At 34.2% G+C, this 11624-nt stretch overlaps 1 protein-coding gene and 1 pseudogene across 2 annotated transcripts; both read left to right on the forward strand.

Annotated features, from left to right (window-relative positions):
* Positions 1 to 930, forward strand: LOC308653868 (olfactory receptor 5H8-like; the record flags this gene model as incomplete). Its single annotated transcript, XM_081302624.1, has 1 exon — positions 1 to 930. The coding sequence occupies one exon, from the start codon at positions 1 to 3 to the stop codon at positions 928 to 930; it is 930 nt and encodes a 309-aa protein (XP_081158750.1).
* Positions 931 to 8915: 7985 nt separating this feature from the next.
* LOC308653349 (olfactory receptor 5H8-like) lies at positions 8916 to 9855 on the forward strand (annotated as a pseudogene). Its single transcript has one exon. The product of its transcript is annotated as an olfactory receptor 5H8-like (transcript).
* The last annotated feature ends 1769 nt before the right edge of the window (positions 9856 to 11624 follow it).

Below are 11624 nucleotides of genomic sequence, written 5' to 3' on the forward strand. Positions count from 1 at the left end.
ATGGAAAAGGACAATGCAACTTTGCTGACAGAGTTTGTTCTCACGGGACTCCCTCATCATCAAGAGTGGCAAATCCCGCTGTTCCTGTTTTTCCTTGTGATATACCTCATCACCATGGTGGGGAACCTTGGTCTAATTTCTCTGATCTGGAAGGATGCTCACCTCCACATCCCCATGTACTTTTTTCTTGGTAATTTAGCCTTTGTGGATGCTTGGATATCATCCACAGTGACCCCAAATATGCTGGTCAATATGTTAGTCAAGAGCAAAATGATCTCTCTCACTGAATGCAAGATTCAGTTCTTTTCCTTTGCAGTCAGTATAACCACAGAATGTTTTCTCCTGGCGGCAATGGCTTATGATCGATATGCAGCCATATGCCACCCTTTACATTATCCAGTGATTATGACCAATAGACTATGCATACATCTAGTAGTTTTGTCATTTGTAGGTGGCTTTCTTCATGCCATACTTCATGAAAGTTTTTTATTGAAATTGACCTTCTGTAATTCCAACACAATACATCACTTTTACTGTGACATTGTAGCATTGCTAAAGATCTCCTGTACTGATCCTTCTATTAATTACCTATTAATTTTTATTTTCTCTGGTTCAGTTCAAGTTTTCAGCATTGTGACTATACTCATCTCTTATATGTTTGTTCTCTTTACAATTTTAAAAAAGAAGTCTGAGAAGGGTGTAAGAAAAGCCTTCTCCACCTGTGGAGCCCATCTCTTTTCTGTAACTTTATATTATGTCCCCCTTCTCTTCATGTATGTACATCCTGCATCTTCACAAGCAAATGATAAAGATATGATCTTTTCTGTCTTTTACATGGTTATAATTCCTGTGTTAAATCCCATTATCTATAGCCTGAGAAACAAGCAAGTCATAGATTCACTGACAAAAACCTTAAAGGGAAATGTTTAGATCTTATGCTAGAGTGCATTTTCCTTTTACCAAAAACAGTGGCAAACTCTTAAAAGATATTTGGGTATTTTTTAGGTTCATGTTATATATATTTTGCTATTACAATTGTCTTCTTTTTAAAATGACTCAGTCATTAGTCATTTAAATATTTATATATGCCCTGTAACAATATATAATGAATTTAGTTAAGTGCTCAAGCTATACTACAATTAATAAAAAAATGAAAACATTTTATAGGATTGTGTGGTCTTTAATGTTGTTTTATACATGGAAAAGATCATGTAGATTCTTCTGATGAGGATGTGATTATGATGTCTTTGATACTAATAGAGGTGTATAAACTGGAGACACATATCATATTTCCTCCAGGGTGGGTAGCACTTCTGTGCTTTGTTAAACACAAGCAAATCTCGTGAATTCAGTTACTGCATGTCTGAAGGTTGTTTTTTTTTTTTTAATTGTTTGTATAAATTTTCCGTTGTCCTATTGGTTTCTTTGCAATTACATGGATTTTGGCTGTTTCCTTCATTTTTATGACTGGAAGAATACATTGGTTTGTACTTCTATCATTTTAAAGGTCAGTTTCTCTAATTGGATCATTAAATGAGAGATAAACAACAATTTCTAAGTACATAGGCAGGGTATACAAACATGTCAAGTCTCATCTTATTTTGTGAGTATAAAATAGGCATTTGGGACCTCCTAATAATTCTGACTTCCTCAGCAGAGGACCCTTCATGGTCTGTGGATTCTTGTGCTCTAGTTTATTGTTTATAATTAATCTCAGTACTTGAAATCTTGAAACTTACAAAAATATTAACACTATTTGATGATCCCATTCTCACTTGTGTTATAAATTTATCCCTATACATTTTTTATACACATCATTTTTGTCACTCTAGACCTTTTGGAAAAGGAATAAAATATGTACTTTGCAAAGCCAAAATTTTGAATATGGTATTATTAATTCCTCAAAAGGAAGCTATGAAATCCATATGTATTGTTTAATGAATATTTGGTTGTAAAGGATGATATACATACTTAGTGCACCCACTTGCCTAGAGCAGTGCTCATGTTGCATTGAAACAACTCCATGAAATACTAGTAACAAAATGTAAATTTTATTATGAAAGTGAATTACTTCCTTATTTTGGAAATTTAAGATAATTCATAGTCATGCTCTCTCTCTATGAATACATTTTTAATGCCTTCTTTTTTTTTTTTCCAGGATACCACTGACAAAATTATCTTTCGTTCTAGGAAACTATATCATTAGGACTTAGGTAGGAACAAAGATTTGTCAGAAGGAATTTTTAGAGTTCTTTTAAAAATGTGGTTTGCACAAATTATTGGACATTAGAATAACCTGGAGAGCTTGTGAAAATACAAAAACCAGTGTCATCTATTGTCCAATGCAGTGATGCCAATACTTTTAGTTTGAGATCACATTTAGAAGATCATTGTTAAAATAATCAATGAAACAAAATTTTTACAATTCAATACATTTAGGGATTACCATGCTCATAATACACGAATTGTTTTCCTTTAAAATTGGGAAAAGAACAAAGTCCTTCATCTATCTTCCCAGGTCTTTGGAGGTCTGATGGATGCTGACTTCCCTGGCACCACCTGCCTCTTTCTGACTTCTACCTTTGCAGACTAGCCCATTTAGAGCTTTTGGTTTTCCTATTGATCAAGTCTCTCTCATAATCTAGGTCCTAAAATCATGAAAACCATAATATAGTTAGCAAGCATCCACTGTCATCACCTTGTTATAAATAGAGACCCCAGAGCCCTAACCCAGAACTCCTTAAACAAGTATGCAATTTTGTTTATATTTTCACATAAATTAAAAATATTTATATGAAATTCATTGTCATTGTTGTTTAGAAAGGAAGACATGGGTCAAATCCAATTGTGGTGTGGTACTTATTTTTTGTTTTCTTTAGCTACTCATTCTAACAATTGCCTAGTTGCCGCAGTCTTGGCTGGGCACAGAATCACGAGCCACCACACAGCTTTGTAGATTCAAACAGCAATTCTTTATTCCCGAACTCACACCGGCCTCCACACACGTTCTGGGGCAATCCCAGTTCTGCTGCCACCCAATTCACCTACTCCACGAGGCTTTTTTCCCAAAATGCACTCTGAATCTCACGAGAACTCAACGGGAGCTCAGGCAGCAGGAACGCCCTAATTCCAGCAGCAATAATCCTCAACATCGAACTTCCCTAAAATCCAAGGTCTTAAACTGGGAACGCCCTTAACCCAAGGAGCGGGATACTTCCTCAAACTGCAGGACACACCCTAATCCTGGATCCTCCCTGGTCGTTGAGCAGGGTCACCTTTCTCAAACACACATGCAAGGCCAACAGCGAAATTAACATGGGGTACGCTGGCAAGGAAATTTCGATGCGTCATTCCTACTTGGTAATGGCCCTCAGCACCTAGTAAGTTTCAGATTAAAAAAGAGAAAGCTTGGTATATGTCTGGAATTTAAGCTCCAGTTTGCATGAGGAGGACCACTTTATTTGAGGTTGGCTCCTGAAGGGAATTCAATTCTTATTCTTGTTAAAATGCTGTTCTGATGAGCTCAGACCGCAACATACTAATCAAAGCACTCAGAATGGTACTTTTTATAAATAAACTGTAGTTCCATAAACATTTTTTAAGTGTCCTCTGTGGGGTAAAATATAGAATTAAAGTGCATTTTTTTAATTAAAATTAGAACTGTTTAAAATTACTTATGTTTATATCACAGCATTCTTATGCTTGGGGAGAAAAACTGAACTTCTCATACATATCCAACTCCACAGTGCCCAATAGTACAACTTCACTGGTCCTACAGGGAACTCTCTGATACTCTTAGGGGACTTAAAAACTTCACTCCTTGCTTTTGTAGAAAAAAAAGTCACAGAGTTATATAACTAGTTGACTCTTGTGTTCAAGTAAACCTACATAAATAGAATTTTAGTGAGGCTGGGAATTAAACCTCTGAAACGAATGAGCAGGCAAAGAATTGTCATGCTTGTTATTTTGTATTTTGTGCTATTGTCTTTTTTTCCAGCTTTACAAAACCTAATAAATTTTAAGGAACTTTGCACTTTTTCAATGTATCGGTAAGACTACAATATTTTCCGTAGTTTTAACATTCTTTATAGTAAAGTGAAAAACTGTGTAAACTTGTAACAATTTACATTGGGTTTAAAAGATGACCAAAGACAGGGTCAAAAATGAAAAACAGTGCACTCTCCTTCATATTTAAGTTTATGCTGACCTTCGGAGAAGCAAAAATGCTGTAAGACTGATTTCTTCTCTGTTGTAATATGTTTGTTATCTAGTTAATCTAAAAATAATGACTTTATTTCAAGTTCTGGAACTTTAAATAATTCACATATGGATGAAGTTTCAATTCATACTGATTCTTATGTAAGAAATGTTTCAAACAATTCTAATAAAATGACCCATAGGATTTGGTTCATCATGCCTTCTGATTAAAATGTTCAAGGTGTCACTTAAATATTAGTTCTCTGCTGTCACCAGCATGTGACAATATTTTGTTAAATATTTTATATGTATTTATCAGTAAAGATGATAAAAATGTTCTTTCACTGCTCTTTCAGGCGTGTGTGATTTAAGAAATACCCCCACAAAAGTTGAATTTGATCATTTTGAATTATCAAGTGAAAAGGAATTTCAGGGAGAGTATTTTGTTCCAAATAGAGCACATTCATACTGTAATTATTGGTACTTTTTACTTATATTGCATTTTCCGGGATTCTGTAGTTGATTACTATATATTTTACTAAAAATGCTTGTGGGGGATCAAAATGCTATCAATTGAAAGAAGCAGGATTTCTAGAGAAAATTTATTTCAGTCACTGTAACAACAAAGATAAAGAAAATTGAAAAGTTTTATTGTATATATTTGATTTTTACCACATGATGTTTTGATATACATGTATGTAGTGAACTAATTGATCAAGTCAAGTAAATTAGCACTCAGTCATATCATAGAGTTACTTTTTTGTAGGTATTGGTGGTGAGAATACCTAAAACCGATTCTCTGGTCATATTACTAGTATTTAGTTAAATATTTTTAATCATTAAGTTATAATTCTCGTGATGTGCTCATATTTAAAGATAAATCAATTTTTAAAAATGCATTTTGAATTGAAGGAAAAGACAAGATTCCTTTGGTTGACAATTTTTAATTAATTCCAGAGAAAAGATAAATTCCCTCACACAAATCTCTGAGCCTTTCCCTTTTATTTCATGTTCACCCTTTCTTGAATATTCCCTTTCTCCTTGACTTTTTTAAAACAATAGCTTTAATTTTTTTTCTTTAGATCGATCCATTATGAGTACACACGATATTGGGATTTTACACAGACCTATCTCAGTTATATTTTGCCTTTTTTCTTCCTTCCTCTTGTTTTCTTTTCACTCACCACAAATTCTCATTTGACTTGATCTTTTGAAGCTCTCCTCTTCTTCCTTTCCTCTCTTCTTTCTTTTAAAACTTTTATAGAAACAGTCTGCAGGAAAATATATTTGCCTGCAGGATGAAAATGTCAACTGTTCTCTAATCACTTGAATACAGTCCTTCATTTTCCTCACTGTTGTTCTACTTGCTTCCTATGCACTTTAAAATATTCACTGAACTTAATTCTATCACATAACAAAAACTCTTCTGACTAAATTTGCGAAAAATTTCTTCATTGTCACACTCAATTATCTCTGTTAGTTCCTTTTTCCTACTAGATTATTTATTGTGATTTTTACCTCAATTCTTCACTCATTTTTTTTCTTGATTATCTTTCTACACTTCATGTTCAAAACTCCCAGATTTCCAGTTCTCCCTTACTTCTCAGATCAGTCTACTTATGTAATTTTTTCTGTTCCTTCTTTTGTTTCTTTTTCAATTCAGGTTTCTGAGTTGGGAAAAGCAATGAGTTTATATTAAATGAAAATAGGCTCAATGCACAAAATGGTAGAGATTGGAGCAATTATGTGGAAGAATGGTCAGGAACAGAAGGGCACCAATCAGACAATCAATAGCAAAGAGCATCTCCCAACACATCTGAACATCTCACTATTACCAGTGTGGACCACAGATGTCAAAACTTATACTGACCTTGCCACGGCCATAGATGCAGGATGCTTTTGCTGGAGTCTTGATAACTTGGCCTTTGCAACCCAAATTCTCTTTTGCCATGGACCTTCTTCTCTCCATACTCCACATCATATGTGGATTTTACTGGGCAAACCTAGACTGAGTCACCTTTACTAGGGGATAGGGTTATGATAAAGTGGGTTTCTGGCCATTTGGGCTTCTTGCAAATTACCTCTGCGCACCAGAAAAACTCACAGAGTAGGAAAAGGGGTTTGGATGTGGGCATCTAGTAAGTGACATCTATCCACATTATTACCTCTTTAATAAACCTTCCTCTTTATATTTTTTTTTCTTCCTTGCCTTTTACTTAACTACATTTTCTGATGAGTAGGTTACCCATAACTGTGACTCCAACTACCAGGCCATTACTTCAATTAGTATATAGTAAACCCAGTTCACTAAGTTAATCTCACCTGACGGTTGAGAGGATGCTTCTTCCATGAATTTGTAGATGAACTTATGTTCTTCTTCTTTTTTATAATGATTGTCTACCTAGATCCCAACTCATTGCTCTCTCCTTCACTAACTATGCTTTAATACTTAAACTGTAATAGAGTCCTGGTGATTCTACATCCTGAATACTTTTGAATATCTTCTTCATTCTTCTAATTACTACATAGGTCATATCACATATAGACTAGGAAATACACTTTATGTTTGCATCATAAGACGAGTATTTCGAGTATTTTTAAGGTATAGATTCTTAACAGATTCTTCAATCACTGACTCAGTTTCTGTAGTAATGTCTCACAACCTATCTTCTGTAAAGATGCTCATGTAGTTCAATGAGATGTATTATTTTCTTTGGTTTTCCTTGGATAGTAAGTAGTAATAGCTTCCAAATTAGTGTTCCTGGACCATGGTCCCTTTTGTATGGCCACTTTTATTTTTTTTAAAGAGAGAGTGAGAGAGAGAGAGAGAGAGAGAGAGAGAGAGAGGGAATTTTTTAATCTTTATTTTTTTTAGTTTTCGGCGGACACAACATCTTTGTTTGTATGTGGTGCTGAGGATCGAACCCGGGCTGCACGCATGCCAGGCGAGCGCGCTACCACTTGAGCCACATCCCCAGCCCTGTATGGCCACTTTGTATACTACAAAACATTGAATTTAGAAAATATTTTATGACCTCATTCTACATCTTAAAATATCCTAGTACAAATGCATTGCCAGAAGAATAAAGCTCAAATTGCTTCAGATGACATTCAATTCATTTTACAATCCAGACCATTCACACAGATTTTTTTCTAGATCCTGAACCATGTCCAGGACACAGAATTCCCAACCACATTCAGTACTTCCCGATTGATTTTTTAAAAGTTTAGAAGGCCTTTGACATTCTCTGAAACTGTTACTTCATGTACATTTATTGAAATGAACTAATTATATGTTTTTTACTATTTTTCATTCTCAAAATTGATTTTCTTGTATGTTGAAAGGAAAGGTTATTCTTAAAAATTTATGATTTTTCCTTTTTACATTGGTTCTTTTTTAATATACAATAGAATATATTATGATATAATTATAAAAGCATGAAATATAATTTGTTCTAATTCAGTTCCCAGTACTTCCGCTTCCCCTCCCTTCCTTCCACACCCTCTTCCTTCCCTTTACCCTATTGATATTTTTACTATTTACTTATAGTTTTTATTTTTAATTAGTATCTTGTGGATGTCCACAATGAAGCGATTCACTGTGGCATTCTCTTATATGCACACAGGAAATTTATATTCATCCCATTGACTTTCCCTATCCTATCCTCTCTCCATTTCTTTCATTCCTCTTTGTTTACTCTTCTGATCTTACTTCTTTTATCCCCCCCACACCTTATTTTGAACTAACTTCAGAAAAAAAATTTAACCTTTTAATTTTGACTCATTTCACTTAGCATAATAGTCTCCAGTTCTATCCATTTACCGCTAAATGCCATAAAGTCATTGTTCTTTATAGCTGAGTAATACTCCATTGTGTAAATATACCACATTTTCTTTATCCATTCATCTGTTGAGGGGCACCGGAACCTAAATACCATAGCTTATCTATTGTGAACTATGCTGCTATAAACATTGCTGTGGGCGCAACACTGTAGAATGCTAATTTTAAATCCTTTGAAGCTATATTGAGTAGTAGGAGAAAGGAGTCATATTTTGGTTCTATTCCTATTCTTTTGAGGAATCTCCATACTACTTTCCAGAGTGGTTGTTCTAATTTGCAATCCCACCAAGAATATATGAATGTACCTTTCTCCCCACATCCTCACCAACATTCATTGTTATTTGTATTCTTGATAATTACCATTCTAACTGGAATGAGATGGAATCTCAGCTCAGTTTTAATTTGCATTTCTCTAATTGATAGAGATGTTGAATATTTTTTCCATTATTTGTTGACTCTTCATATTTCTTCTTTTGAGAAGGGTCTATTTAGTTCCTTTGCCCATTTATTGATTGGGTGATTTGTATTTTTGGTATTAACTTTTTTGCACTCCTTGTATATCCTGAATATTAATTCCCTGAGGAACAGGTAGAAAAGATTTTCTACCTTTCCGTAGGTTCTCTCTTTCAGCTCATGTGTTTCCTTTGTTGTGAGGAAACTTTTTATTTTGATTTCATACCATTTATTAATTTTTAGTTTTACCTCTTTCAATTTAGGAGTCTTGTTAAAAAAGTCAATGTCTGAGCCAATAGGGGAGTGTTGGGGCTACAAGTTCATCTAGACTCCTCTCCAATTTTCTGATTAAAATCCTATGTGAATGTTTTTGCTTGTTTTTCATGTTCATTGAATTTCATTTCAGGCAACATCCAGTGCAGACATGGAAAAAGAAAACACAACTTTGCTGACAGAGTTTGTTCTTACAGGACTCACAAACCAACCACAGTGGAAAATCATCCTGTTCCTGGTGTTCTTTGTGACATACCTCATCACCATGGTGGGGAACCTTGGTCTGATTTCTCTTATCTGGAAAGATCCTCACCTTCACATCCCGATGTACTTTCTACTTGGGCATTTAGCCTTTGTGGATGCTTGGATATCGTCCACAGTGACCCCGAAGATGCTTGTCAACTTCCTAGAAGAGAGCAACATATCTCTTGCTGAATGCATGGTACAGTTTTTTTTCATTTGCAAGCAGCGCAACCACAGAATGTTTCCTCTTGGCAGCAATGGCTTATGATCGCTACGTAGCTATATGTAAACCTCTACTGTATCCTGTGATTATGACCAACAGACTATGCATTTGGCTACTAGTTTTGTCATTTGTAGGTGGCTTTCTTCATGCACTACTTCATGAAAGCTTTTTACTCAGATTAACCTTCTGTAATTCCAACATAGTACATCACTTTTTCTGTGAGGTTATACCATTGTTAAAGATTTCTTGTACTGATCCTTCTATCAATCATCTAATGCTTTTTATTTTCTCTGGTTCAGTTCAAGTTTTCAGCATTGTGACTATTCTTATTTCTTATACACTAGTTCTCTTTACAATTTTAAAAAAGAAGTCTGAAAAGGGAATGAGAAAAGCCTTCTCCACCTGTGGAGCCCATCTCTTTTCTGTGACTTTATACTATGTCCCTCTTCTTTTTATGTATGTGCATCCTGCATCTTCACAAGCAGATGATCAAGACATGTTCTTCTCTATAGTTTACACTGTCATCATTCCTGTGTTAAATCCTGTGATATACAGCCTAAGAAACAAGCAGGTCATAGATTCAATAACAAAATTGTTGAAAAGAAATGTTCCAATCTCCTGTTAATATCTGTTATCATTTTATTAAAATAATCACAAAACAATGGAGTTAAATTGTGGATGTATTCAGGAGTGTTGAAAGATTTTTGTTATTATATTTTTCTAGAATGTTAATTAAGGTTTCGTGTCTACTTTGTTCTTTAAAATATTTTTAGATATTATTCTTAAACATGTAAAGAATTTTATCAACTCTTTATATTACAGTTGAATAAGAAAAGCAGAACACATGTGATAAAATTTATAGGCTTATATGTTGTCATATTATAAATACACTGAATATTAAAATAATGTGGTTACTCTCAAGAGGACCTGCATATGACATTTTATACAGGGAGTACTGCTGTAGAGCCTGGAATTTCTCTGACATTTATTTCACAGTGGTAACAGATTGGTATTTGAAGAGTAAAAGGAAATCTCAGCCATCAAATGTACCAGACATCAAAATGTCTTTCGTTCCAGTTTTTTTTTTTTATGGCAACTTTTATTTTTTGGAACTATTCATCTCACATAACTCATAGATAAAAATAGAATATAATCAGGAAAAAAATGAGAAGAGAATTAGAACAGATAAGAAAGGGATAAATGGTAAGAGGATGTGTTAGCTCAGTGTGCTTCTCTGGGTAAAAGGAAGTGGTGCGTTGCCTCTGGGTGTCTTCTACCTTTTAAGGCACTTTCTTGCTGTTTTTGTTTTCTTCTGGACAATTGGAAGACTCTTCCTAATTCAGAAAAGGTATTGGTTCAGGAATTAAGTATGTGTGGTCATAGATAAAAAATAAAAATGGCAGCATAGGAAGGAAATATTTTCAATCTGCCTAAAAATGTCAAAATGTGCAAAAAAGAAAATTCAATAACATTTAGATTGTTTAAATGTGTTGTTCACATAATAGGCTCCAAATGCATACTAGCTAATATGTGATACAGGTAAGATAATATAGTGGGGTAGTGCATAGATCTATCTCTAATGTAAAACTTCCAGGGTGTATTTCCAGATTACCTAAATGAGGATGTTTCTTCCTTCACTTGAAACATGTAGCAGTTTGTTTATTCTTCTTAGGACAAAACCATCCCTGGATAAACTTTTTGGGGTCCAAAAGCTCTTTGTAGATTACAATTGTGTAGCTCTACTACTTTTTACTTTATTGCATACATAGCACAGTGGCTTACACATAAGAAACCCTATATAAGTATTTGTGATTTTTTAAAAAATCAGAAGGAATCTATAGCACAATGTATAGAATTCAGAAATATATATCATTCTTTTCCAATTTTGAAGTGACTTCCTGGAAAGTCATGGGCCTGGAATGACTATTCTATGTCAATTCACATTTCTTTACAAATTAAGCATTGTGCACTAAAAATGAAGTGTATATATTTTTTATCACCAGAATTGAGTCCAGGAATAGACTATGATAAAATTCTAAGAACATTTATTTAGTTGTATATTTGGTTGAAGGGACACAACCCATGGAATTTTTTAAACTAAGTTCAATTGTTCTGTATGTCTGGAAGCCCATATCCCAAGATTAGAGTACATCAGTTGGGTATTTTTGTTTCCTTGAGACATACCAGGAAATCCCAGGAAATGAGAAAAATGCGTCACCTTTAAGCTTTTATTCCATTTCTGCCCAGAGAACCCCATGTCATTGCATATGTGTAGTTTTTTAAAAAATTTGTTTTAAATGTTGATAGATCTTTATTTTATTCATTTATTTGTATCAGTGCTGAGAATCGAACCCAAAGCCTCTGACATGCTAGGCAAGCACTCTACCACTGTGC

The sequence above is a fragment of the Spermophilus citellus genome, assembly GCF_964194105.1.
Source record: "Spermophilus citellus genome assembly, chromosome: 7".
NCBI lineage: Eukaryota > Metazoa > Chordata > Mammalia > Rodentia > Sciuridae > Spermophilus > Spermophilus citellus.